Below are 27,103 nucleotides of genomic sequence, written 5' to 3' on the forward strand. Positions count from 1 at the left end.
AGATAAGGCAACGCGCAACAAGACCATGCCATGTGTCTTGCGGTTGTGTCCTACAGCAGCGGATCATCTGCCAAGTCGGACGGTTCTCGGTCGGTGATTTCCTTCTTCGCAACTCCCTCCCCAACCAGACAATGGTTTCAAAGCAGTCTTCCAAGCCCGACGACAGCCACAGCCACAAACGCCCTCCAGACGACGAGTACGCGTACGCTAGAAAAGCACAATCCGGGATAATGATTACAGAAGTAGCTGCGAAAAGAGGCAGAAGATGTAACCACTGCCAAGATCAGAGCTATAATCTCGCGCTAAGCAGAAACTGGTTCCAATGATGTCCTGCATGTGGATATTGAACCCTTGCAGGCGCGACACACTTTTTCAACAAACCGTCGGTAGCCGTTCCACGACCGTGCACAGCTGCTGACCACCAGCAATGGCATTTTCCCCATGGGCCAGTGTCGCGATGCCTGAAACTCTGAGTAACAGATTTCGTCAAGCGCGAGCGATAGTCGATGGAGCCTTCCTGGTTCTCCGCGCCTGCTCTTAAAGTAGACTTTGCGCACTCCTTCCGCTCGCAGCACTAGCCAACTCTTTTCTCAACTTCACTCATCTTTCTCGCCGGGCGGTCGTGGCGTTGACAATGTTCGGGGACAAGAAGCAACAACAGCAGGAGGATGGCCTTGCGCCGGTCGCTACGAGCGATGTCGGAGATGTCGAGGACTATGCCAACAAGCCCAGGGCGGATCCAAATGAATCAGATCCTTTTGGAGAGCTCTCGAAAGATGGTCCCAACTACAAGAACGTAGGTAGAGCTTGCCGCACCGATGCGACGTCTGCTGACATGGTATACAGGTCGGCTGGGCGGGAAGTGCTATCCTCATGTTCAAGACGCAGGTCGGGTTAGGTGTCTTGGGTCTTCCCGGAGCTTTCGATGTCCTCGGAATGGTACCTGGTGTCATCATCATTCTTCTGGTCGCGACTATGACGACTTGGGCCGCCTGGATGGTTGGCCAATTCAAGATCAAGCACCCACACGTGTATGGAATCGATGATGTCGGACGGATCATTGCCGGCAGAGTCGGGCGCGAATTCTTCTTCTGGGCCTTTGTCCTGCGTAAGTCCAGCGGATCCTGAGATGCAGACAGTATGCTGACCAGCGCAGACTTCACATTCCTCGCAGCATCTGCAATGCTGAGTATCTCGATCGCTCTGAACTCGGTTTCCGTCCACGGTGCTTGCACAGCCATATTCGTCGTTGTCGGAGCCGCCATTGGTTTCAGCTTTGGCAGTATCCAGACTCTCGGAAAGGTCTCTTTCATCGCATGGGCGGGAGTTATCGGTATTCTGAGCGCCATCTTCACATTGACCATCGCTGTCGGTGTCCAAGACCGTCCAGCAGCCGCACCACAAGAAGGACCATACGAATCCAACTACCAGATCACCAGAGCTCCCACCTTCGCACAAGGGATCTCAGCCGTCTCTACGATTGTCTTCGCCTTTTCCTGCCTTCCAGCATTCTTCGCTTGCCACGCTGAAATGCGAAACCCAAAGCACTACACACGATCTCTCTTGACTGCCCAGGGCGCCGTTACAGTCGTCTACCTCATTATTGGCATCGTGGTCTACTACTACTGTGGTTCATACGTCGCTTCCCCAGCTCTCGGATCCGCCGGTGCTCTCATGAAGAGAATCTGCTACGGAATTGCTCTGCCAGGTCTGGTCGCGAGCTGTATGCTTTTCGTCCACATGCCAGCCAAAACGATCTTTATGCGCTTCATGCGTGGCACCCGACACTTGACATCCAACACTCCAATCCACTGGATGGCCTGGCTCGGCTGCACCGCAACTATCACCATCGTAGCCTACCTCATCGGATCCGGAATCCCAGTCTTCGACCAACTTCTCTCGCTCGTCGGTGCCCTTTTGGCTACTGTCACTTGCTTCCAACCTACAGGATTGATGTACCTGTACGACAACTTCAAGAGGCCTAACCGCGGGTGGACATGGTACGCTGGAGTTGCTTTCAGTCTGTTCATGGTTATTGGAGGTACTTTCGTCACTGTTGGTGGCACGTATGGTGCTATTCTTGGAATTGTGAACTCTTCGGATCGTTCCAGCCCGTGGAGCTGCGACGACAACAGTAACTCCACTTAGATGCAACGAGTGAAACGAATGATTTATGGCGGCATTGCACGGCGAGTCTATGAGCATAGATAGCGGGATACGGCAGCATTTTCAAAGGCTTTTTGCGCTTTTCTACGAATACGGGGTTCATTTCCTTGTGCCATTGTCGTGCCCTTAGGTGGTACATTGAGTTTGATAATTGATTTCCCGCGACTCCTAATCTCGCGGAGCTGTTCTCTGCCGTTGCTCAACCATCAGTCGGCACCGGCGACATGTGTAGTGCTCGCGCAGATGTCCTGGAATTTCTGCTCATCCTTTGTCTGGAATGCAATAGCCATGCGCGTAGTGGTATCTTCGGTGATCGCTCGTCCGAGATCACTTCATTGTAAAGCATTGTCAAATCAGGGCGAAGCCGCTGACCCGTTCGATCGAGCTTGACCAGGGTGCCACATGGCTCTGATGAGCCGTAAGCAAGATATGCTCGGTCCAATGTTCGGTGGGCAGCGAAGAGCATACCGCAGATCTTTGAAGTCAATGTCCATTGAGGAGGCCATCGTGAGATCGCTCCACTAGTCCAAATACTGCGAATGCCGACTAAGACTTGCTCTCGACCGCTTAGACGACTGTCCTGCAACAGAGACAATTTGCACCTTCTCATCCTCAGCCCAATCCGGTCGTCCGTCGCCGGTGATTTCGTACCACTTGCCCTTAGACAAGTACAACTTTCTCACCACAGGTTCCTCCCGGGTAGGATCCAATCCCTTGGCGTCCACTCCAAGATTGCGCAGCTCACTAGGCCGCACGGGAGTCTTACGTCCGCGGTGAATTCGCTTCTCAGAAGGTGAGCGAGGCTGTGTTGGTTTTGTGGGCTGAGGTGTTACTTTCTTGCTCGAGGCTCTCCTCGGTGAAGGTTGGGGCCGATACTCCGCCCCGCCGTCATCTTGCGACGTGGCTGACGAAGAGATTTCCGAAAATGGTCGCTTGGGTGACGGTGCACGAGCTGAGTTCGCTGATTCGATTGATGGTGCGGCGAGGAGATTTGTTGTGGCGGATTGTCGCGAGGACGCTGACGGTGGCGGTTTGACCGCAAAGTCGTCATTGTTGGCTTCTAGATCAGGAACAAGGTCTTTGGCTTTCTCGGTCGATAGCTCAGCGTTGACGCCACTGTCTCTTCGTGATGATTGCGCGCTTCTGATGGCGAGCTCGAGGATGTGAGCTTTTCCTAGCGCCACGTCTTGGGCTGCGCAGACATCCGGAGGTGTGTGGCGGGGTCGGAAATTCTTGGATTTGCGGTGCTCCGTGAGGTATTGCAGGACTTCGTCATCTTCGCGTGGTGGAGGGCTACGATAGCGTATGCGCGTGCTTGTCAGGCCTTTGTCATCGCCTCTCACGCCTTGGTTCTGCCTAGAGGTGGCCCTGGGCATGTGTCAGCGGTGGGAAACGAGAAATGTGAAGTTTCTTGCGATGCAAAGAGCCCACAGCAGCGAGTTGGAGACAGGCAGATCATCTTGCCTGTGAGGCGGATCACCTACATGAAAGCGGAGTCCAGTGTGTGACCTGACTTGGTTTCCAGGAGGTTCCGAAGCCTGTGACCGAGATTTTCGAGTCTCGGATGTGTTGCGCGCAGTTGTCTTGAGAGTGCTTCACGAGAGAGTGCTTGATGTTGCTGATACTGTACGGTATGGGCAGCTTGGTGAAAGTGGCGTGAGGTGGATGTGTCGAGGTTGAGATTCGCCAGAGAAGGTAACGAGATGCGCTCCGCCAAGAAGCTAGCTCCTGTGTTGTGGCACGTGCAGCCTACCGCAGTGCCCTAATTCACGACAATAGGACAATAGCAGTATGCGGCGGACTCGTGACGCAGCTTTGCTAGTGATGATGTTTTTGATGGCTTGACGTTGAGGTGCGAGGCAGGCATGCAGGTAATCGCGGCTGGAGACCCCTCCAGCTTGTCAAACGCCAAGTGCAAACGATCGGACCAGCAGATGCCAACCAGATCGTCCAGGACGTGCCACCAACCTTGTCAACCAATGAAGTTTGCTGATTCAACGAGTTGTACGACGGTTGAGGCATAACACAGTGGCTAACGAACTATTTTCTGACTCCCTGTCTCTAAGGCACAAAGAATTGAATCAGGCTGAGCTGAGTCAGGGCCGCCAACAAGCCATTCACCACCAGTGAGGACAGCTTGCGTTGTCGCACACGCAAGGAAAGGTCCAACATATCTCCAAAGTTGCATCTTACATCTGTGCATGTTGCTGCACTCTTTCAAACCTCGTGTTCGCGCGGCGAGACAATCGCCACTCGAAGTTGTGATGTGGAATCACATGTACAACCGCAGCACCTGAGTTCTGAGCCAAATCTGTTTGTCACTTTGAATGAGCGTTTGATCATGGCGGTGAGAATGCGTGCCACTGGGTCAGGAGTCTGAGCGGTCAGTACCCGATGCACACCGCACAACGACGTGCCATGGGATGCGTTTCCTGCCGTCAACATCAAATGTGCCATCGACTACGAAGCGCTACCCTTGTGCAGTATGCATAGTGTGTCACTCTCGTAGATCATGACCATCGACCGACATTCTTGTCGCGGTCGACCGAGAGCTGGCTGACTCCGGCCTTCGTCACATGCTTGAGGTTCGCCTGCCGTGCGATCTCGCTAGAAGAGGTCCTCGTCAAACACGAGCCAGCAAGAGCCATGTTTTGTTGCTTAGTGACATTTCTACTTCTATCGCAGTACACGCAGGGCATGGCATGAGGCGCGGGTTAGTTGGCAGGCCATTTCTCCCTGAGAGTCAGGCCCGTAAAGGTTCATAGCTGCCTTCTTTAGTGCCATTGATGTCGTTCGAGATGCCTGTGTAATACACGCACGCTAAGTGCATCCACATTGAGCCTACCTGCAGCGGCGAGCGCGAAAACTTGTTGGCCCTATGTGACGGCCTGGTCTATCAGAAGCTGCAGGACGTGCCACCGAAACCACACCCTCCCTCCAGAGAAAACCAAATGACGAGATGCTGTGTATTTTCACATTCGTTCACTGTTCCCTGCGATCATGGGAGCTCCCGAACACGGTAGTCAACGCAGTGGACGAGCATCTCAGTAGTTGTCCCAAAGATCCTTGATGAAGCCTTCCGTCAGCTCCTTGTCCTCGCCGTACCTAGAGGAAGTGTTAGCGATGCTGCACTACACTGTCAAGAGAGCGAGAATGTACTCTTCTTGCCACTTCTGAAAGCCACCGTCCAGGACGAAGACCTTTTGATTCTGCCCCGCGTCCTTGCCGTGCAACCGTTCGCGCTCGCGCAAGTACTTCAAGGCGCTTGATGGTCCACGCTGCTGCGACAGAGCGCAATGGAAGATGACGGTGTCCTTTTCCTTGAGCGTTCGCACCAATTCTGGCATGCGGTAGTCATGCGTGGCTGTGGGCACATTCTGACAGCCCCGGATGTGTCCACCGATGTAGTCGCTATCGCGGACATCGATCACGGCAAGACCAGCGTTCTGCTCGCGGACCAAAGGCGCTAGAGCCTCACGGGTGATCCGGGGAAGGTTCCCAACGGTGTAGGTCGACATTTCCTTGAAGCGCACAGCTGAAAACTGAGTGCGAAGAAGAGGGGCGAATCGCGTCTTCAATGCTTTCATGCGCAATGACTCTGCCTTGAAGGTCTGCGCGAGAACGGCCAAAACCCGGCTTGATCGATTGTCTTGAGTCAAATTTTAGGCGTTGCTGATAATACGGACTGGCCGCACCAATCGCGGGTCGATCTTGAACAGGCCTAAAAGACGCTGTATTTGCGGTGTCCTTCACGCGGGCGAGTATGCTGAATACTAGTCAGATTTTAGTGCAGTGCAATGAACATAGAGGAGCAGTACTGACGTGTCTTGAGGTGGTTCCAAGTTGAGAAGTGGTTGTATCAACGGAAAAGCAGGCTGGACTGGCAGGAGGCGAAGTTGGGGTCGCTTCGGGTTCCGTTCCGACAATCAAATTTTGATGACACAATTGAAGGTGCACATACAGCAAACAGTCGGCACATGCCTAGTCGAGGCGATGCCATTGCCATTGCCATCTCGATGGAGCTGCTCAAAGGCTTATTTACGGGACCATTTGAGGGAACCACCTGTGTCTCGCGTTATCACAATTTCGAAGGCTTCCACTTCGGCTTCCGCTTCTCGACAAAAGCCCTCACGCCCTCCGCCATATTCTCGCCAGCCTGCAACTTCGGCTGCCAATTCTCAAGAGCGTATTTGGTAGCATCTTCAGCGCCCATACCTTCCCATCCAAGTTTGATTCCTTCTCTACTGACAATCACGGCATCCGGACTGTTCGCCGCAATCAATTTCGCATATTCAACAGCAGCCTCCACGACCTCTCCATCTCGATCTCCAACGACTTTGTTGATCAGTCCCCACTCAAACGCCTCTTGAGCAGAGACCGTCCTCCCAGTCAAAGCCATTTCCATGGCCCTGGGCCTACCTATCGTCCTGATAATACGCGGCAAAGCTCCTGCCGCAGCAACAACACCAACCTTGACCTCCGGCAGAGCAAACGTCGCTTTTGGCGAAGCGACAACCAGATCACAATTCACGATCATCTCACAGCCTCCGCCGAAACATATCCCATTCACAGCAGCGATGACCGGCTTTTTCCCATCCCTACGAGAGAGCCCGCCAAACCCACTGCCACTTATCGACTTGGGCGTTTTCGCAGTGTTCAATTTATTCCATTCTATGTGGCATTAGCCAACACCACCTATGCTTGTTCTCTTCACGTCATATCCGTATATCTCCTACCTTTCAAATCTGCACCCGCACAGAATGCTCTGCCCGTTCCGGTGATGATGCCCACAGTGAAAGCAGGCTCTTTGTCTAGCCATTCCCATATTCTCTCCAGCTCTTCTGTGAACTCTGCATTGATGCAATTCAGGCCTTTGGACTTGTTCAGGTGGACGAGCAGAACGCCGGGCGTTGGATAGGAGATGATGGAGTCTTTGGTTGGAGGCTCGGGGAAGGTGAGCTTAGGTTTGCGGGAAATGGGCGCCATTGTCGAGAGGTCTAGTGATGGCTGCGTCTACGCTGATTCAGTGCTAGTGGTGCTAGAGAAGTTGCACAGCCGTGTGTGCGAAGTCGTCACGAAGGTGGTTGAGCATCTTGTGGAGACGCGCTTCGTGGACCGAGGCTCGTCATCCTCTTGCTGCTCAAACTCACACTACGCGTCACATCACTGCCTTGTCAGAGATCTGAAAGGGAAGTGGCTGCTTCGAGAGGTCGTGTAGCTCTACGTTCGCATCGAGATCAAAGTTAACCTCCCAAGAGTTCAATGTGTTCTGGAGCCGGATTCGCGCGAGCCGCTTCGACGTAACCCTGCAACGCGTAACTCTTCTGAGGGAGCAATACAAGACCTCGCATCATCGAATGGTGGACTCTGAAGCGCAGCGCATGATCTAAATCGAACGGAGCGCATTCTGGACAAAGAACTCTCAAACTCAGGCATCATTTGACTCTGCGTCAACCACAAAATCCAAATCGCATATTGGAGCAGCCGTCTTGAGTTGCTTGGAGCTTGGTTTCAGTACGATTTACCAATCAGAAGCATGCGTCTTATCGTCGGATTCAATCCTCCTTGGCGCAATTGGCTAGCGCGTTCGACTGTTAAGTACACCGCTGAGTGTTCTAGCAATCGAGAGGTTCACAGTTCAAGCCTGTGAGGGGGAATCGTTTTTGCTGCTTGCATAGCAATAGAGATTGGGGCAATCGGATCATTTTTGGTTGAGATATGGCATGGTGAAGTTAAATTTTTGGATGCCAAGACCTTCTCGTCTGAGCAGCTTTCCTCTCTATTTTTGTCTACAGCAAAATGTTCTTTGTGCTTGGTTATGTCAGCTGTGAAGATTAGAGCGTTCCCGCATTGAAGTTGATGATGTTATCGAGTGTCAGTGTTCGGGCTTCACTGTGCTAAATATGGGGTTGAAAGTATGGGCCTTTTGGCTACTCTGATCAAAATGGATGGCCACCAGTGAGTCTGTCGGTAACAAGCCTACTGGTAGAAATGCATGGGGGAACTAGCCAGGTACAAGTACCTCTCACGATACCAATGTGGTCAGCTTAACCAGGCAAAGTTCAACTTGAAGCGATGCCTCTTTGCGGAAGCAGTCTCAGTGACTGCGAGACATCGCTCGAATGTCGTTGATTCACGAGCACAAGAGACAGCAACCGTCCTTGATCGAAAGTAGTTCAATTTGAGGAGCAATCGCTCTACAGATTTTCTCCAATCCAGACCCACCACCCATCGACATCCCCTTTCTTGTCTCCATTCGTTACATTTCCACCTATGAGCTTGATGTCCACGCCATGCTCTTCCATTTGCCCAAAGTTGAAGTCTTTGCTTCCATACTCTCCTAACCAGTTATCCTCGTCATCTCCTCCCGCATCGTCTTCAGTCCCAGCACCTCCGACACCGACCACGCCTCTGCTCTTCGTCTGTCGTATCCTCCCGACCTCCTCCTCCAGCTTCGTCTTCAGCAAGCTCGCAGGCGTCGCAGAGAAGACATCCTGCTTGTTCGCAGCTACGAGCACGGGTATCGATGCCGGTCCTTTACTCGTCCTGCTCTGTGTGTGCCGCTTCTGTAGGGCAAGCAGCAGGTCGTGAAGAAACTCTGCCGCTTCCGAGAGACTTGCAGCTGCACTATCCACGACAAATATGACGCCCTTCAGTGCTGTGGATTCTGTTAAGGTGGACAGCGCGTGGTGTCTCAGCTTGCCGTGCCCGGGTGTGTCAATGAGCTGGAACGTCGGCTGATCTCGAGGCGCGTTGTCGTTTTCTGAACGATATTTGTCCGCACTCGTGCGTATTTGGTGGGGTAGGCTGACGAGGGCTGTTGAAGGTGACTGCGAAGTGTACGTTGGAGCTGCTGAGCCGGTAGAGAGCTAGACACAGGCATGTCAGTATGATGATCAAGTAGCAGAGGTGAAGCAAGCGCATACCAATGTCAACAAGCTCGTCTTGCCTGCACCGCTCGGTCCTGCCAGCAAAAAGCTTGGGGCCTCTCTAGCAACGGCTTTTTTGTACAGGTATCCGTGAATCAGCAGTGGCAATGTGAAGGCGACAACGAAGGCCAGTATTATGGCTGACCAGCTGGGCGAGAAGGCCCATGTCAGGACCTGCTCCCAGGCCTTGGGCTCTGCCATATTCACGGATTTGTTGCGCAGTGAAGGTGTAAGTGAAGGCGGGCCAGCTGTGCGGATGCTTGGGCCGCAAGTGGTGACGTCTGACCTTTCGCGCGCCGTTTGCCTTGCGACCAAGTGAAGAAGTGGTCACTCACGGCGACTTGCGCAGGCAGTCGTGATCTACTGACATGTTCTCCTCGCTCTCTCCACCCACCCAGAATCGTATGTTTCGCCGCACAGAGCACCGACCCAACGATGTCTTCACGAGACGGCGCCAGCCACGTTGCCGGGGTCGGCGACACTGACGTACCGCCCGACAACGTCTGGAGCTCCCACGATCGTCTCACGCCAACAAATCCCCACGATCACAACGAGGACGACCAGCACCCGTCGCTGCCCTTTGCCAGAACACCGCCCACCATAGATTCATACGAAGCCTCGCCCGTGTCGTCCGCGCACAGCTCCGTCATCGACCTCAACTCGCAAGCTGGTAGCGCCGCAGACGACGACGACTTTGAGCTCATCGAAAACGACCAGCTGCCCGAATCGCACTACGACGGACACGATTCTCCCAGCGAGGAAGGAGTAATAGGTGGACTCACTTCGAATCTACGCAAGAGATATAACAAGTACCAACGACGGCCACATCGCAGATTCTCCAATACCACGCCTGCCCAGCCAGGCAGCAACAACATGGACGGAGCTGGAAGGAGCAGTAATGACTACGACGATCCCGAGTGGCAGCAGGCTGGCGAAAATGCGGACTCAATAGATCTGGCTGGGCCTGGAGCTCATGGCAGGCTAGTATGCACTGTTGGGAGTCCTCAGAAGGAAGGCGAAGGCACGCAAACAGTGTATGTCTCCTACCTGGTGTCGACCGAAACCGACTTCAAGTCGTATCAAAATTCGCACACCAAAGTACGACGGCGCTTCACAGACTTTGTCTTCCTCTATCGCACACTTGCAAAAGAGTATCCGCAATGCGCCGTGCCGCCTCTTCCGGATAAACATAACATGTCGTATGTGCGAGGCGATCGCTTTGGTCCAGACTTTACTTCGCGGCGTGCATATTCTTTGAACCGCTTTCTCGCACGACTGACGCGGCATCCAGTGCTGCGAAGAGCGACACTCTTGACATTGTTTTTGGAATCAACTGATTGGAATTCCGTGATGAAGTCAAGGCCGAATCGGGGCATGAGTGGCAGTGACGGCGGCAGTGGAGGTGTGCTCGAGAGCTGGACCGACAGCTTCCTCAACGCCTTCACCAAGCCGCACAAGACGGACAAGAAATTCCAGGAGGTCAACGAGAGAGCTTCCAAATTAGACGACGATCTCGGGACTGTGAGCAAAACTGTGGCACGTGTTGCGAAACGAGAAGGCGACTTGGAAAACGACTATCGAGATCTGGCAGAGCAGTTCCAGAGACTGGCAGCACTTGAGCCAGGCATCAATGATGAATTGACCAAGTTCGCGACTTCTGTCAATGCCACAAGCGAAGGGTGGCAAGGGCTGAAAGAGTTCACTGATCAGGATTACCTTGGATCTCTCAAAGATATGGAGGCCTATATCACATCTGTCAAGTCGCTGCTGAAGACGCGAGAACAAAAGCAACTGGATTTCGAAGCACTCACAGACTACCTTCAAAAAGCCGCGCAGGAACGCGACACGCTGGCAAGTCATGGCTCTATGGGTGCTTCTGGCTTTCTGCGGCAAAAGATTGAGGACGTGAGAGGCGTGGATCACGAACAATCTCGACGCGAAAGACAGCGGAAGCTTGAAGTGCAAATTTCACGACTCACAACAGAAGTGGAGGCTGCGAAGAAGACTAGCGAAGCATTCGATGAGGAGGTCGTGAAGGAAGTTGGTGACTTTGAACGCATCAAAGCTATTGAGTTTCGAGATGAGCTGGGTGGACTGGCCGATGCCAACATCAGATTCTTTCAGGGCAATATTGAAATATGGGAACGATTCATCGAAGACATGGAGAAGCAGCAAGCAGAGGCTGAGGCTGCCAGAGCATAGGTCGGTGGACTTGGCTGTCGGGTAGTGGGTAATGTCTATATGCTTCTACGCTGAAAATGATGGGAATGAATTGTTGGCATGCCTTCTGCACTTGCACGCGCTGAAGCGTGAATTCCTTGCAAATACTGGTGCAGCAACATAGACGCTGGCTTCTTGTTCGCAGTCTGGCATCGTTGATGGTCGCGATCTCACACCAATCTCGAGTATATCGATTGCAGGATACGAAAGCACGTCGAAAGCGGATGTCTCGGAACCAAAGTTGTAGGCTTGGCATTTCGACGACTTCACCTGATGGCCTGCAGAACACAACGAAGCAATATCACGATGAATTACTAGACAACATCAAGTCGATAGAAGCAGACTACCAGAAGACATTGATTCCGGCCTATCAAATCGATGGGGTTGCTATGTGGCTCGCTGCAAGAATGCTTGGCAAGCCCAAAAATTTCACTTCGAGCTTCGCCCTGTCCCCGACTTCCCAACAACGTCCTGCAAGTAGCACAACGCAATTGGACGTATTCTCGACGGACGTACGATGTTGCAAGAGATGTAGACTCCTCACAGCAAACGAAAATCCGTTGCACCTGGAAACATGGTCGGCTGCAACTATCGTTCACTTCTCACCTTCCCTAACGGCAAAAAGAACACAACCACGCCTCGACTGTGCCTATACACGGCAAAAGATTGGACGCGCTGGGAATTGAACCCAGGACCTCTTCCACACCTTATCGTTGCTGACAAATGCTAAGGAAGAATCATACCACTAGACCACGCGCCCGATTGGATCGATGTGAACGATCGCTTTTCGAATGAACACCAAGCGATGCATATTCCGTTGTCAGCATACATTATATACCTTGCCTAGACAGCAATTCGATGAGCCAGTTTGATCGAAGCACACTCTGTTGTATTGTCTGTAACGACTTGCACCAAACGAGCTGGCAATGGGGTACCGACGATGAAGGGGCCGGAGGATGTTGCACTCAGCGATCTGATGATGGTGTCACCAATCACTTGCTTAGCAGTACGATTGTGATTGGTTTGACCTGAAGTCGGGGAACTGAGGTGCCACGACTGTGGTTTGATTTACGTAAAGAGCGTTATCTATGATCATCGTAGCACATTGTAATATTCACTTCAAAGCAGCTTGTGACCGTACTGTGCTAACTAATGGAGGTATTGACAAGTAACTAAGTGTGCCAAAGTAAGCAGACATTTTACATGAGGTGCAGTACGGCATAGCGAACGTACTAGCTCCCTCTGGGTTTTGGCATCCACTCGGAAGCTGGAGGAAAGATCCCTTTGGGCTGAAAGTCCCAAAGATTAGCAGATACTCTGGAACAGTTCTCCAGTACATAGGTATCTGGGAAAGATCGATGCTTACTCTTTGTAGATAGTGTAGACCGTATTGGCGGTGCAGCTATGCATATTCTTGCCCTTCAGACACTAAATCAATCAGTGTCTGCATATGATCACCTTGTTGCTGCTCTGATAACGTACGCAATATCCGACTGGAAAATCGGGATCGGCATCGTAGCAGATTTGACTGTATTTGGCAGTTTGCTCTTTAGTGTCTGCATGGCAGCACCATGCAAGAACGCTTGGAAGTGTGGCTAGCCCAATCGCGACGCTTGCAATGATGTGCTTCATGATAGCTCCTTGTCGTAGGTACTCTTTGCTAGCGTCGTGATCGAATTTGCTGGACAAATCTTTCTGAAGACGATTCGTACGCGAGAAGGAGTTGTGTGATACGGATCGAAGCGATGATCTACTTCGACCTGCCTGGACTTTCCATACTTTTATCTATCCTCTTCAAGTCGGTCGTCTACGCCGGTACGACTGATACGACGGTCACCACGACCATCGTCAGCCATATTCTTAGGTGGAGTATGAAGCCAAGGAATGCTAGTCGCGATTTCGAGACACAAATGCACCAGGTTTCTGAATACGATCTGATCTGATCCCACTCGGATTTATACCTAATGCTTGGCCCGATAAGGTACGGCCCACGCGAGAGTTGCCACCAAAAACCCAAACCTTGGGCAGGCCAGACCAGACTTGCTCTCATCTTGATTAATCACTTCAATCCCAGGGAACTGTCCAAACTGTATGCTGCTTCTTCCACAGCCCGGGCAAAGTCGGTCGTCGATGTCGCACCGCTCCCTGAACCATCGCCGGATCACAGCACTCGTTCGTCCCGGAATACCATAAATCGGAGAAACATTTCTATTTCTATTCATGCTGTTATCACACCACATCCCTTCACAATTGTAAGCATCTTGAGATAAATTTACGCCCCTGGTCCTTTCGTGATATCATTCCGAGCGCGTTTTGAGTGTGTTCGAAACATGCAGTCAGATCTGCAGAACAAATCTAGCAGATTACATAGATACTAGTATTGTGTGAACGACATGGCGCCCTTTACATTGATTCATAGTCACATTGTTTACTCAAATCGAATGTCGAAGGACTGGTGGCATGAGCTGATAAGATCCACTCCATCGGGCAAACCTTGAAAACGGCTTGTGTGTAAGAATTCCAATGTATTCAACCGAGCAATTACCTGATTTATCAATTGACCGATTGCAGCAGGCAGTCTGCAGCGTGTCGGATAGACCGTATGCTGTGATCGAAAACACCCAACAGCCACAGCTATGGCACGCCTGCGTAGCCATCGTACTTATGGACCTCCACGTCTGCAGCAGTTTGGTGTAGAAGCATCGCAATACCTTCCCGAGTAACGGCCGCTCTTCGATGCGTTGCAGCATACTTCCAATTCCGGGTCACACTGGAGACAATTTAGCAATGGTCGGTTATCAACAATGGATCGTGCAGCTTACATAACTACAAGGATCATTGATCCCATCGCACTACGCGGGTATCAGCGAAGTAAGGAGCTCTTCGGGGAGTATAAGACTCACATCCTCACCAGCCTCGCAGCAAAAGCTGAACTGGTGACAAATTCCATCGCAGCACTGCAGGAAGCCCGAACACTACCAAGTGTGTTAGCAATGATTTTCTGGGCTGCGACAAAGGCTGCTTACATCGGAGTCGTAGTCGCACGTAACTTGCTCCTGTGCACACACCATACCCATGACTCCGGTGAGGAGCATGATGTGTAATGGACGCATACTGGCCAGGGAGTTTCAGAAGTGACTTTGCGCTCGAGGTAGATGGAGTGGAGGTAAAGGCAAGTGATCTTGTATCCTGTTTCGACGAGTCTTGGTGGTGAAACATGTACGTTTCCAGCGAGGGCCCACCAGTCTTATGTAGACGAGCACTCTTGAAGTATGCAAGAAGACGGTCATTGACAACAAGGCCGATGTCAGGGGCTATAGTTGATCCTAGACACAGAGACCAACGTGTGACCAGCATCAGTACCTGCTTTAGCGAGAGTCTGGAAGGGGGCAGAGACGCGCCGCCAACAGAAAATGTCAGCCAGCGCGATACCTGGATGTGGACAGCCCGGAGATGCTTGACCTTGCTTCGTTGCAGTGACCTGGCATGTTGGGTGTCGACATGTAGTTTCAATCCGCTGAACTTATAGATTTAGATATCTTTTTGTTCTCCTTGATCTTACTTATGAAGTTCGCAAGAGCCTGAGAAGTTGTGATGCGGTCAAATTGGTGCTCTGGATTGCCTAGAACTCATGGCGACTTGTCGACGTGCAGCTATGTTGACAGTTGAGTCGTCTGACGCGTTGACCTGTGAAAGTTCTTACTGGACGAATCCGTGCGCTGCCGCGTGTAAATTTCACGCATGAATGAAGTCTATCTTCCCCTTTTAAGAGGTCATTGCTGGACGGAGCCAAAGGCTGTGAAGCGCTTGCTCGAACGAGGAGACATGATCCGTGTGCTGCATCTCAGACGGTAGGGCAGAAAAGCTTGGAACGATACCACGAAGATGGAATCCATTTGAGCCGGAGTTGCATCCGGTTTACGATCCAAATGGCCAGCAAGCACATCGGCGAGACCGTCGTTGCTGGTGGCCTGAGTATTGATGGCGCAGGGATGATGCACCCCTTGCGGTATCGTTTTAAAGTACCTTCGCCGAATCAACTGAATCGCCGTTCAGATGTATTTCCTACGAAAAGAATCACTGGGCATCGTCGCCTCAATCATAGTCTCGGTCCAGGAAAATGGAAATCAAAGGCTGGTCGAATTCACGCACAATGCTTTCTGAACCTCTTGCATTGGACGCAACACTACGGAGTATGATTATAGCTGCGAGGTATTGGCAGGCCCAGGAAGACCAAGACTGGCCCAGATGGCCCGAATATGATCGTCAACCTTTCTCTATTTTCAGAGCTCTTGGCACTTTTATCTTAGGGCAAAACTAGACCGGGATGCTATGGAGTTCGAACAATTAGGGCACTTTCAACATCTTATGGCAGGTAGATCCTGCCTCTCAAAGCGGGCTCGTTTGTAATATCCCATGTGATGCTTTGTAAATGGGCAAGGCATTGGGTGTCGTCTGGATGGCAAGGCCACTCAGGGGTACGACGCTGTACTGGCATTCGACCTGAGAGACGAGAGTCGTTGCCAATGTCGGAACTCATTTATCATTCGCGTGCATGGTTGTTGACATTGCGTTAGCAGCTTGCCACCAGTGATTAGCCCAGGTGTAATGCCAGTTATGCATTTTTGTGCCAAGGAGCATCTCGCCGACTCAAATCCAATTAGTGCCCTTCCCTCAATCCAGACAGAGATAGATAGCTGTGCTACCCCTGACCATGAATATGAACTAACACATTGCACGCTGCACCCCACTTTCCTCTACCGCGGGTCGTATTACCTCCACTCTCGAAATGAAGAAATTGGCAAACATCAAAATGGCAGGCGGTGTGTACGCATGATGTGAATCTCAGCTTTTTCCTTCCGCTACTGAGTCGTATGCCTGCGTCGTCTTATCATGCTGGAATGTTGGGTGCCCGCAGTTTGTCCTTGAACGGTCGAAGCCGTGGCACAACGTCCCGTCTTGATACGACGCATTATCCGCTTGTCCGTCCATGAAAATCATGGTCGGTCCTACAATAACATTTCACATAGCGACTGAGATTACCAACTTTCCAGTGGCGCAAGCCCTGGCCCTATAGGGCGTGAATTCGAGTCATAAGTCAGCAGAAGCAGGGATAATTTGTCTCTGGTAGTGTCTTTGTCACCTCCATGCCTGGTTTCTCCGCAATGGATGGCATAGTCGGGATGAGGGGAAATCCATTTTGGGCAACGCTATGGTTCACATCAGGCTCGAGCGATGCTATGCCAAGTTCATACGCTATTTATCCGACATCTTGCGGTTCTCAACACATGCTCGGGCCAGGATCCCTAGCGACTTCGAATCCTGAACATGCCGCGATCTCCAGCCGAACTGTACTTACGGCGCAATATCTGTGTTTTCCTGTTCAAGAAGGAATCCCCGAATGTCTCTACAATTGCCCGCCTTTGCGAGTGCCAGTCGTGTTTAGTCGCAGATTGTTTCAGGGGGCTCGTTGTTCAGTGTTGCTCGATATCGACTCAATTGACGAGTGTCGCAAGGAATTGTAGGTGTCTTTGCGAATAAGTTCCGGGCAAAGTTGCTCTGGATGGGCTGTCAGGAAGGTTACATATGCCTAGGAATCGATACGTACCCTGCTATCCGATCTCCGTATGTATGCGAGGGGCTGTAGCGTGCGTGAGTGAGCGATGCTTGGGGTACCCTGCCACCGGCTTACTTGGCGCCTCATGCCTCAAGAAATATCCATTGGAAGCTGCAACTTCTTGCGGCCGATAGAAGCGTCACGAGTCATGAGATAAATGATAGTGACGAATCAGCTTCGATGTTGCGAATGTATTGAAACTAGTCGTTTGCTCTTGTATGGATTTTCACCACTATGGTATCTACGCGAGCAAATGAAGGTACAGGATGCGCTAAACGAATACGCAAGCAGAAATTAAAGTCGAGGTCTCTATGCCTTCGCTTCGTATCAACCAGCAACTTCTTTTGGCTCCATGTGTCCAATGGATTTTTACATTCCAAAAACCACGTCTTAGTGCTCATTGCGTACTCTAAACACTTCCGATTATAAATCCACGGTGGCGACAGCCTCACAAGAGAAGGCTACGGTCGATGCGCAGGAGTCCACTCGAGATGCTCAACACAACGTGAGAGGTCCAAGGTGCAAGCAGTGCACCGAATCGGGACTAAGCTGTGTCTGCGTGCAGCATAACGAGATGTTTCGTATACACAAGGAACCGGCTGCGCCTAAGCTTCAAGATGAAGGTAGCCTCGCAAGGTCTCCTTTTTGATCGACTTTTACTTCTCGCTAATCAGAGCATCGACTCAGTAGATTCTAGGATCGCGGAATGGGTACGGTGGCTCACCTTAGCCAAGATAGCTATCTGCGACGACAGACGACTGGACTCTCCGTTTGTGACTCGATACTTATCACCAAGCTACACACATCTTGGGATCGATGTCGATTGCGAAATCGTTAGTGATGATCCAGACGCTAGGGACAAATTTCATCAGTACATGCGATCCATCAAGACTGCGACCTTCAGTACTGCAATACTCGATTGTGAGGTCATGGTCGACAGACAGAAGCAGGAAGCTATATCTTGGGTTGTGATGAGACATACCGGAGTGATCGAAGAATCGCCAGCTATAGGGCAGGAAGTCCTGATGAAGTACAAGTGGCTTCAAAGGAACGGCATGTGGCGATGTTATGGTTTTGCAGGCATACGAGGCCCTGGTTGTTGGACAACGCCTGATATCGTTCCCATCGATACCGCGCATTTTCTCGAGGCCGATACCAACGGCTCTCTTCTCCAGATGAGTGAGCATAACTTCCGCCCTAGACGCAATGTAAAGAAGAGGTCAGTCTGGAACGAGCGAGAGTCAAATGGGTGCTTTATAAACTCACTTGATTCCTGTAGTGCGATTGTCTTGAACTGGGCGCCGACTGATCTTCAAACACGCAACACTTCCCCCGATCAGGATGCCCCCGAAGATCGTTCCACGACGTCCATAGCTCTTGGTTCATTTCACATGCTCGTTGCTGAGCAAAAGCGACGCGATGAACGACCAGCCAAAGTCAAAAGGCGGCCGCCCACGATGGCTGCTGGAATGTTGTCAGTGCTTGCTATCTTTCCTCATGTAGATGGTGCATAGGAACCGAATATCTCTATCATTCAGGCACGGAACGAGGCCCAAAAATGCCATGAATGCCAAACATTCAATAAAGATTGTCCCTGATCGTTTGGCTGTGATGTTCTAGTTGGGATTGAGTGAAGACTAGGAGTGGTCCAAGCATCGATTGGCCATTGGGTGCAAGATGATACGATTACACAACCTGGAAACAGAGACGACTGAGCAAACGCGTTTTAGGGTCTACGAGTTCACCCGCTCGGAGCATGAGGCTCGGACGTGATATGCAAATCCTCCTCGCGGAATCAACCTCCTGGCTTTGTACTATGTCGCCTTGGCTCTGCGGCATGGCGTAGCAGCCGTGTAGGTCCACGAAGCGTTTTGTCTATGTCCAAAGATTGAGTGAATGTCAGCGGCTAGTGCATGAGCCATAATTGTATGCTTGGGTTCGTGCTTCATGCTTCTTGGAAACCGTATGTCACGACAAAGATGCGAGCCTGTCTTGGCGCATGGGACAGGGAGCAGTGAGAGTCAGGGGTTCCCGTTTTCGGTTGGGTTGTTGTCTTTTGGGTGTTTAGGGTCCGAGTTGAAGTCGAAGCGGGAAGGATCACTTATGTAATGCCGAGCGCCTTCCTCAACTGACACTCCACATCTCTGGCACAAACACGATCATGTCGACCCTCATCTGCTGTCGATGTTCTCGACTTACTAGCCCAACAAGTTTGCGCAATGGACCCCTGCACGCACGCGATCTCACGATGAAAAGGATATCCGGTGGTCCAAACCATCCCACCACTTTTGAGCAGGACTCCAAGTCTCCCTCTGCCACAATCCTTTCGTTCTTCGACGCAACAAGCTCGACTACGGAGCCACAGGCTTTCCATCACTTTTGAGCCCAGATTATCGCAGCTTCTGCCATGAGAACAGAGCCTCAAGAATGGTCCAGCCCGGAGAATGATTAGTGAAACTTCGTGTAAGTGGCAAGTCTTCGGGAAGGTGGACCATCACGAAATGGCTAGCATATATCGTGCTATCTGACATTTTCTTCTCCGAGTGAAGACGCCATCTGGACACCTGCCGAGACGGACCTAGTGTATTGTAGGGCATGCTCCAAATATCGGGAAATCAACCTGCGTTGAGGCTTTTCCGTCCCACACTTGCCCCGCTGTCGCGTGGCATCTCGGTCTTGCACGGAGGTTAAGATTCTGGCCAAGCAGGCTTGATGGGATGCTAGGCGTCTTATATATCTTGCGCGCCATGGCTTCGCTGAGATGTGGCACACTCGCACTGTTCGACGTTTTACATTTTGCATCTCGAGCGCCAGCCCGCGATTCAGTACAACAAGTTCCAGATGTGATCGGAACACACCACTTCTGTGATCACCGACAACAACCATGGAAAAGAGTCATGTCGACCCCGATGGGGCGCTCTTTTCTGCCTCCAAGCTGCCCGACCATGCTGTATTGCCAGCAGACGATGCGCTGTCCCGCGAATCTGATATCAAGGATGGACACCCGACCGTCACTCAACCCGAAGACGGCGAGGAGGAGAGAGACGATGTGGTCATCGCGACCGCATCCGACGCAGCTGTCCACTTACTGCCAATGAGGGATGATTTCGAGAACCCTTTGACGTTCCGCAGCATGTTCTTGGCCACGGCACTGTCAGCTTTCCAGGCTGTCATGACCCAGATCTATCATGTGAGTGTGCTGTCAACATCGTCCGAACAGAGATGCGAACTCCTATTGTGCGAGAAGCACGGCGATACTGACGATATTTATCCCGCAATCAGTTCAAACCTACCGTTGTCACCATCCAAGGCACCTTCATCGTGCTGATAGCCTATTTCGCTGGCGGAGCCTGGGCCATGTTCCTACCACGCGGCGATATATACGAGGCACGATGGAAAGCACGAGGAGGTCAAGGCAAGCGTCCACTCTGGCTAAGCGTGCTTTGCTTCTTCAATTACGGCCCGTGGACATTAAAAGAACATGCAATTGCCGCCATCACTGCCACGGCTGCCTCTAACGCTTCCGCGACTTGCACCATATTCGCCGCACAAAAGCTGTTTTATGACCTACCCATCAGTGCTGCCACAGTCATCCTGAGCATCATTTCAATCGGTCTCTTCGGGTACGGTCTCACTGGATTGTTCCGGCCCATTGCCGTGTACCATGTTGAAGCGGTGTACTGGGGTACGCTGCCCACCGTGAAGACATTGCAAGGTCTACACTGGCAAGAAGTTAAGAGCTCGAAGCCTCTTCGCTGGTTTTGGTACAGCTTCGTGGGCATGTTCTTCTACGAGTTCCTCCCGTCGTACATTTTCCCCTGGCTCAATTCGGTCTCGATCCCGTGCTTGGCTGCAATGCGTGCTACGGGATCTAAGGCCGAGACTTTGACCAGGTTCTTTGGTGGCGCGACTAACAACGAGGGCTTGGGACTGTTCAGTCTGTCATTTGACTGGCAATATGTAAGTTTATGGGCAATCGGTCCACCCGTCGGGGCTACCTTTGTCCCTTGCTCCTAATAGCTAACGCTGAGGATGATGTCCGCAGATTACATCCTACCAAACATCGCTACCATTGAAGTTACAAGCAAATGCCGCAGTCGGTTTCTTCACCTGCTTTATTATGATGATCATTATTTGGTACGCGAATATTTGGGACGCCAAGTCTTTGCCGTTCATGTCTACAACCTTACGATCTGCCGACGGATCCAGCTATCCCATTTCGAAGGTCTTCAAAAATGGCATACTCGACAAAGCAGTCCTTGCTGAACAGGGTCTGCCCAGGTTGGCGGGCAGTTTCGCGTATGCTGTGTTCATGGCAAATGCTGCGGTATGTGCTAGCGTTCACCATTGTCTTGATACAATTTCGCATAGCTGACCTCTGGTTCAGATTGGCGCACTCATTACCCACGTCGCCCTGTTCTGGGGAGGCGATATCGTGCAAGCGTACAAGGAGTCGCGGACAGACATTTCCGGCGACCGCCATCACCAGCACATGGCAAAGCACTACAAGGAATGTCCGTGGTGGTGGTATGGCGTTGTTCTCGTGGGCAGTTTCGTGCTTGGTACTATCGTTGTCGTGAAGGAGAACATCACTTTGCCCTTTTGGGCGTATTTGGTGTCACTGCTGACGGCCGTGATCATTGCTCCCATTGTGAGTCCACATCTGAGACTGTGGCAATATCTGATACGACACTAACACAGCTCGCCTTGCAGAGCACCATCCTTTATTCCCGGTATGGCAACGGCATTGCCACTAACAATCTGTCGAAAATGATTGCCGGTTTCGTGCTCCCTGGTCGCCCAATAGGAAACATGTATTTCGCAGCATGGTCGCACAACTTGATCATCAACACCGTCAACCTATCCAACGACCTCAAGATGGGCGAGTATCGTGAGTCGAATCTCGGTTCTTTTTCGTCCAAGACCAATGCTTACATACTTTACAGTCAAAATTCCTCCCCGAGTGATGTTCCTCACACAAATCTGGGGAACCGTCTTCGGCGGTTTCATTAACTACGCCGTCATGATCTCAATCGTAACAAGCCAAGAAGATCTCCTCGTCAACGGAAACGGCGACTCTACCTGGAGCGGTGCCTACATCCAATCCTACAACACGAATGCGGCTTCCTGGGCTCTATCCGAATACCTCTACAAATCCGGAGGCCGATATTACATGGTCACAGTAGCAATCGCCCTCGGAGCCGCCGCTGTCGTACTCCACCGAATCTTCGTCCATGTCAGTCACAATCCCTCCAAACCCCCAATCGAACCTCACTCACCAATACTAACAACGCATGCTACAGTTCATCCCCCGCATCCACAACATCTCCACCTCCTCCCTCAACCTCCCCCAATTCATCCAATACGCCGGTTTCATCCCCTACAACGCCTCCCAAACCTGCGTAATTTTCAGTCAAATCCTCTCAGGTTTCTTCGTGCAATACTTCCTCCGCAACTACCGGCCGAAATTTTTCAAGAATTTCTCGTACCTTGTGACGGGAGCTTTTGATGGTGGGGCATTGTTTGCGTTGTTCATACTTTCATTTGCGGTGTTTGGGGCAGGAGGGAAATCGCATCCGTTTCCGACTTGGTGGGGGAATAATGCAGGTGGGAATTATGATCATTGTCCTGTTGCGGAGTAGATTGGGTGGGATGGGGTGATGGGACGGGTGGGTGATGCTGGGATTATGATGGCATTTGGTGGTGCCGAAGCGAATCAGTGTTTGGGCTTGAAAGCTGCTTACTCCATCACGTGTGTACATCCGGCCTGTCATCGACACAGTCACTCCGTTGTACTGTGATTTTGATGCTCTTCTCCGCTTCCATGGCGGTGATTCGCCCTCTAGCAAGTTATGTGAATGCTACGATTCCATACTTGCACACATGTATAAAATGCCCTGCGCCCTCGCCATGCTTCTATGCTCCGGTCTGTGCAAATAAAGATGCCAGACATGCTCTGAGAACTATTTTTGCTCCTCGTCCTGCGCCTCTGTCTCTGTCTTCGTCTCCTCATCATCGTCCATCTCTTCTTCATCGCGAGCTTCACTCTCACATTCTTCCTGTCCATCATCTTCCGCTTCCCTCACACCCTTGAGCTCAGACGGTGCTCTCCTATACATCGCATCCGCCATCTTCACGACTCTCGACATTTCCTCCACATCATGCACTCTTACAATCTCCGCTCCGCCAGCGATGGCAGCTGTGACTGTAGCTGCTGTACCTTCCACCCGGTCCTTGGGATCCTCTGCACCGGTAAACTTTCCAATGAAACCTTTCCGACTCGAGCCTACAAGCCAAGGAAAACTTCTCAATCTTGGATGATTTCTCAATTCTCCAAAACGACCCAACAGCTCCGCGTTCTGCTCCGCGGTCTTTGCGAAACCTACGCCAGGGTCAAGGATGATGCGCCACCGCCGTATACCTGCCTGTTGTGCTATTTTGAGTCTTCTCTGCAATTCAATCGCAATCGTTGTTATGAGCCCTTCCGGGTACATGGTATTTTCCGCACTTTGCATCGTAGCTGGTGTGCCACGCATGTGCATCATGACATAAGTACAGCCCAGACGGGCTACAGTTGGCAGCATTTCATCGTCCAGGAGCCCAGCCGAGATGTCATTAATGATGTGAGCCCCAGCATGTATTGCTGCTTCAGCGACAGCAGCCCGGTACGTATCGACGCTGATAGTGATGTGCTTAGCCTCTGGCATCGACTTGATGACCTCGATCGCTGGCAGTATCCGAGATATTTCCTGTTCAGGGCTCACGTCTGGTGCATTTGGACGGGACGACTGCCCCCCTATGTCAATAATGGTGGCTCCGGCAGAGATGTGTGCATTGACTGTTCTCCTTAGGGCATCGAGATCGGTCGGCTCGTTTGATCCTCCATCGGAGAAGGAATCGGGGGTAACGTTCAGAATTGACATCACCAATGTACGACGCGCAGGTTCAAGCGCTCGTAATGGCTCGCATTGCGGCGCTAAAGGCGCGAGCGCATACATAGTGCTTCCGGCAGTTGTCAGCTCTGCCAGATGTTGAGACATACGTCTGCTTGTCTTGGGATGTACGTAGTCCGCATGAATGCTCGGATCTGGTCAGCTGATGTCTGCCGTAGGAGAGGAACGCACTTACTCGCAGTAGGGCCGCAGAACGAATTCTCGCTCAAGCATCAATTTATGGGGAATTGAGAGACGCTCCGAGTCGACGCGACTATGCGCGTACGTTGCGATGTCCAGATCGATGTTTCGTGGTCCTTTATCGATCAGCTTCACGCGCCCTAATTCGTTCTCGATACTCTGAAGTCGGTCCAAGAGTTTCAGGGGTGGAAGGTTAGTACGGATCTAGAGACGTCAGTAATATCATCGTAGAAGCATTCATGTTCACGTACCCTACTCATGCCATTCAGGAAGGCCGCTTGTTCCTCCACGTACATTGCCTTGGTCTCGTAAAGCGCGCTTGTTAATTCTATCTCGATGTCCGGATCCGCGTCAAGGTGTCGACAGGCAGCTTCGATATTCTCAATGCGGTCTCCAACATTACTACCCAACGCTATCATTGCGGAGCGCTTATTTGTAGACGAATTCCCAGCACCCAGGGGCGTCCTGCGACCACTGCCATGTTTCGAACTTCTGGAAAGCTCAATTGACACATAGTCAAGAGACGATAACCTCTTCAGCGGTAACCGTGCGCCAGATAGTGCCGCCGCGCATTCGTCTGCAAGCTCTCGCCACGATATTTGGGCACCTTCTGCAATCACTGGTCTAAGATGCTCCACTACAGCAACTGTCATACCGTCACGTTGTTCTTCAAGGCATTCACGGCCCGTACTAGAGGCAGGAGGCTGTCCACTAAAGCTGAACTTCACATCCATCTCGCCAGTCTGATGCGATGCGGTGTCTGCGATGCGTGTGGTCGAGAATGGCACAGCAAGCATCGAAAAGTCCCACAGACGTTGCCACTTTCCCCATGGAGTTGTCCTAAGCGCGAAAGTTGAGTGGCGAGGTTGTCCTTCTGCTCCGCGTTGACTGGCATGAGCCACGTCAGAAACTTGTAGTACGGCCGACGAACAATATGGAATGGACCCCAGCAACGATTGTACCGCGTGGCTCAGTGCCATAAGGTCTTTTCCTGGAGCCTCCTTGATAGCAAGCTCTGTAGCTTGCACAACAAGGTCTTGTGTGAGACGGTCCCGGGGCAGATCGGGTACAGATGGCCACCTCAGTGAAACGCGATAGTGTGACATTCCAAAACGGCGTAGTGACTCAGTTCTAGTCATTGTCAGTCTCGAGCTATGTTGTTGAAGCTTGGCGTCACTCACTGTATCTTTGCGGAGACGAACTGGACCTCCCTACCATCTGGAGGCGCCGACGCGAGCTGGAGGGGACGGGCATCAGGGGAAATCTCTTCATGTTTTGGCTCGGGGTTGGAGATTCTGGGCTCTGTGATCTTGTTGAAAAACTTGCTGTGCTCTTCCCGGGTTTGATCATTGTCTCGCTTATCCGTCGTTTGATCTGTCGGGTATTCTTCCACATCGAGCTCGACTGGATGAGAAAGTCGATCGCACTCAGCTGGCATGCCGCTCTCGGCATTTCCCCAGCGAGCATTAACGTGCAGGATTGATTTCTTCTTAATGGAAGAATAAGCTTTCACTCGAATGCGGTCGATATCGAGACCAGGCGTGCGAAACCTTAAAACACGCAGCAGACTCTGAGCGATCGTCTGCGCGAAGCTCTCTCGCTCATCGAAGCTCATAGCATCACTGATGCGCTGGATCACCATCTTGGTAGTGCCTTCGAGATATGCTAAATCCAAGTGAACAGGGAAGGACTGACCACGACAAGCTGTCGGACTCATTTCGCTGCACTTGGCATACACGTGAACTCGCAACATCCCGTCCAAGAGGGTGTCTCGGAGCAAGGATTCGAAGCCTCGAAAGCACGCTTGGACGGAAAGTGCTGGATTGCCGGCGCTCAGCGTAATATCGCCCTGGCCCTTAGAGACAAAGGATAGTTGTTGGCCGTCCGGCAAATTGTTGCTCACCGCGCGAACAGCCATAATCAGGGCGCCTAGACCGGATGCACTCGATTGCTGGAGTTCATGATCAAGCATGCGCGCCACTTGGACACGTTGCGCGTGGGAGGTGGGTCCACGGAGTATGCCGCCTCCAGGAAGGCGAATGCTTAGCTTGTAACGTTCAACGCCTGTGGTCGCACGAGATGCATCGCAACTGCGATATGTTAGCGCTGGGCTGATTACCAAGGGGCCGTGTAGCCTACGGTTTGAACATGGTGTATGAAAAGTCATCGTTCCCCATGGCTTCGAAGCCAGTCTCCTCGGCTTGCACATCAGGGCGAATCTCGTGAGCTTGAGGCGAATCAGGAGGGTGACTATCATCAGGTGAAGCCTCACTTGAGGCTGGGCCCGATGACGAGATCCCACGAAGAGCATTGTCGTCTTCGAGTGGATGCAAGTTGTCATTGCTGAAGCCGAGTGCTCTCGAATGGGCATTTTCGAGAGAAGACAAATGTTCAGTAGGACGTATACTCCCAATCTCATTCAGCGAACGGGCGCAGTGCGCAAAGGAGCGCGGTTTCACTGACCCCCAAGCTCGACATAGCCTGGGCAATGGCTTCAGCAAACTGCGAGACCACATTTTGCACGGCGCCTGAGGTCCGAGTCCCACGCACGCGGCAGTCTGACTTCCGACAGCTCACGCGTCTGCGTGACATGCTCTGGCTGCGTGCTTCATGTTGTGTTCGCGGGGCGGAGGTGAGGCCATGTCGGATATGTGCATCGCGCAGCGCAGCAGACCTGGCCAAGTGCTCCAGTGTCGTCGGCGAAATGTTTCGGAGGCTCCGACGGCCTCCACACTTTCACAAGCGCCTCGACCAGGAGCAGGCGGCCAGGGTCTTCGGCGTCGTCATTGTGGTCCGAAGAGCCAAACAAAGGCTGGTCTGCAGCATTCAGTCCACGCACCTGTGAAGACGATGATCTTGGCTGTAGTGGTCTGTCGTGCGCCCAGGCAGGCACAGCCGACTCAGACACGGCGAGTTGTCGCTGGTCGCTGCCGCAGCGACGAGCAGCCAGTCGAGGTGGTCGGCAGGTAGCGGACCTCGGCATCTGGCGCTGAGAGGAGCGAGTCCTGTGCCGAGCTGCAACATCAAAGACGTCCACA

General features: G+C 52.0%; 8 protein-coding genes across 9 annotated transcripts; 3 read left to right on the forward strand and 5 right to left on the reverse strand.

The window, feature by feature from the left end:
• Positions 1-634: 634 nt before the first annotated feature.
• CKM354_000709200 (uncharacterized protein) lies at positions 635-2,148 on the forward strand (the record flags this gene model as incomplete). Of its 2 annotated transcripts, none has more annotated exons than XM_044802431.1 (3): positions 635-796; positions 847-1,108; positions 1,157-2,148. In XM_044802431.1, the coding sequence occupies 3 exons, from the start codon at positions 635-637 to the stop codon at positions 2,146-2,148; spliced, it is 1,416 nt and encodes a 471-aa protein (XP_044658366.1). The 2 variants fall into 2 exon arrangements, with proteins under 2 accessions (XP_044658366.1, XP_044658367.1); XM_044802432.1 differs by having other exon boundaries at positions 1,175-2,148.
• Positions 2,149-2,687: 539 nt separating this feature from the next.
• CKM354_000709300 (uncharacterized protein) lies at positions 2,688-3,542 on the reverse strand (the record flags this gene model as incomplete). Its single annotated transcript, XM_044802433.1, has 1 exon — positions 2,688-3,542. The coding sequence occupies one exon, from the start codon at positions 3,540-3,542 to the stop codon at positions 2,688-2,690; it is 855 nt and encodes a 284-aa protein (XP_044658368.1).
• A 1,668-nt stretch (positions 3,543-5,210) lies between these two features.
• CKM354_000709400 (phosphatase YCH1) lies at positions 5,211-5,684 on the reverse strand (the record flags this gene model as incomplete). The annotated part of the gene is made up of 2 exons (XM_044802434.1): positions 5,211-5,271; positions 5,326-5,684. The coding sequence occupies 2 exons, from the start codon at positions 5,682-5,684 to the stop codon at positions 5,211-5,213; spliced, it is 420 nt and encodes a 139-aa protein (XP_044658369.1).
• A 560-nt stretch (positions 5,685-6,244) lies between these two features.
• On the reverse strand, positions 6,245-7,152 carry CKM354_000709500 (uncharacterized protein; the record flags this gene model as incomplete). Its single annotated transcript, XM_044802435.1, has 2 exons — positions 6,245-6,837; positions 6,903-7,152. 2 exons carry the CDS (start codon positions 7,150-7,152, stop codon positions 6,245-6,247), a joined length of 843 nt encoding a protein of 280 aa, XP_044658370.1.
• Positions 7,153-8,363: 1,211 nt separating this feature from the next.
• CKM354_000709600 (Signal recognition particle receptor subunit beta) lies at positions 8,364-9,296 on the reverse strand (the record flags this gene model as incomplete). Its single annotated transcript, XM_044802436.1, has 2 exons — positions 8,364-9,035; positions 9,093-9,296. The coding sequence occupies 2 exons, from the start codon at positions 9,294-9,296 to the stop codon at positions 8,364-8,366; spliced, it is 876 nt and encodes a 291-aa protein (XP_044658371.1).
• A 234-nt stretch (positions 9,297-9,530) lies between these two features.
• Positions 9,531-11,297, forward strand: CKM354_000709700 (uncharacterized protein; the record flags this gene model as incomplete). Its single annotated transcript, XM_044802437.1, has 1 exon — positions 9,531-11,297. One exon carries the CDS (start codon positions 9,531-9,533, stop codon positions 11,295-11,297), a length of 1,767 nt encoding a protein of 588 aa, XP_044658372.1.
• An 8,519-nt stretch (positions 11,298-19,816) lies between these two features.
• CKM354_000709800 (uncharacterized protein) lies at positions 19,817-22,574 on the forward strand (the record flags this gene model as incomplete). The annotated part of the gene is made up of 7 exons (XM_044802438.1): positions 19,817-20,122; positions 20,215-20,892; positions 20,978-21,259; positions 21,320-21,583; positions 21,646-21,823; positions 21,879-22,168; positions 22,236-22,574. 7 exons carry the CDS (start codon positions 19,817-19,819, stop codon positions 22,572-22,574), a joined length of 2,337 nt encoding a protein of 778 aa, XP_044658373.1.
• A 321-nt stretch (positions 22,575-22,895) lies between these two features.
• On the reverse strand, positions 22,896-26,581 carry CKM354_000709900 (trifunctional dihydropteroate synthetase/dihydrohydroxymethylpterin pyrophosphokinase/dihydroneopterin aldolase FOL1; the record flags this gene model as incomplete). Its single annotated transcript, XM_044802439.1, has 5 exons — positions 22,896-24,012; positions 24,061-24,269; positions 24,317-25,196; positions 25,247-26,155; positions 26,205-26,581. The coding sequence occupies 5 exons, from the start codon at positions 26,579-26,581 to the stop codon at positions 22,896-22,898; spliced, it is 3,492 nt and encodes a 1,163-aa protein (XP_044658374.1).
• Between the last annotated feature and the right edge of the window lie 522 nt (positions 26,582-27,103).

Source organism: Cercospora kikuchii (genome assembly GCF_019650295.1).
Source record: "Cercospora kikuchii DNA, contig_00004, whole genome shotgun sequence".
Classification (NCBI taxonomy): Eukaryota; Fungi; Ascomycota; class Dothideomycetes; order Mycosphaerellales; family Mycosphaerellaceae; genus Cercospora; species Cercospora kikuchii.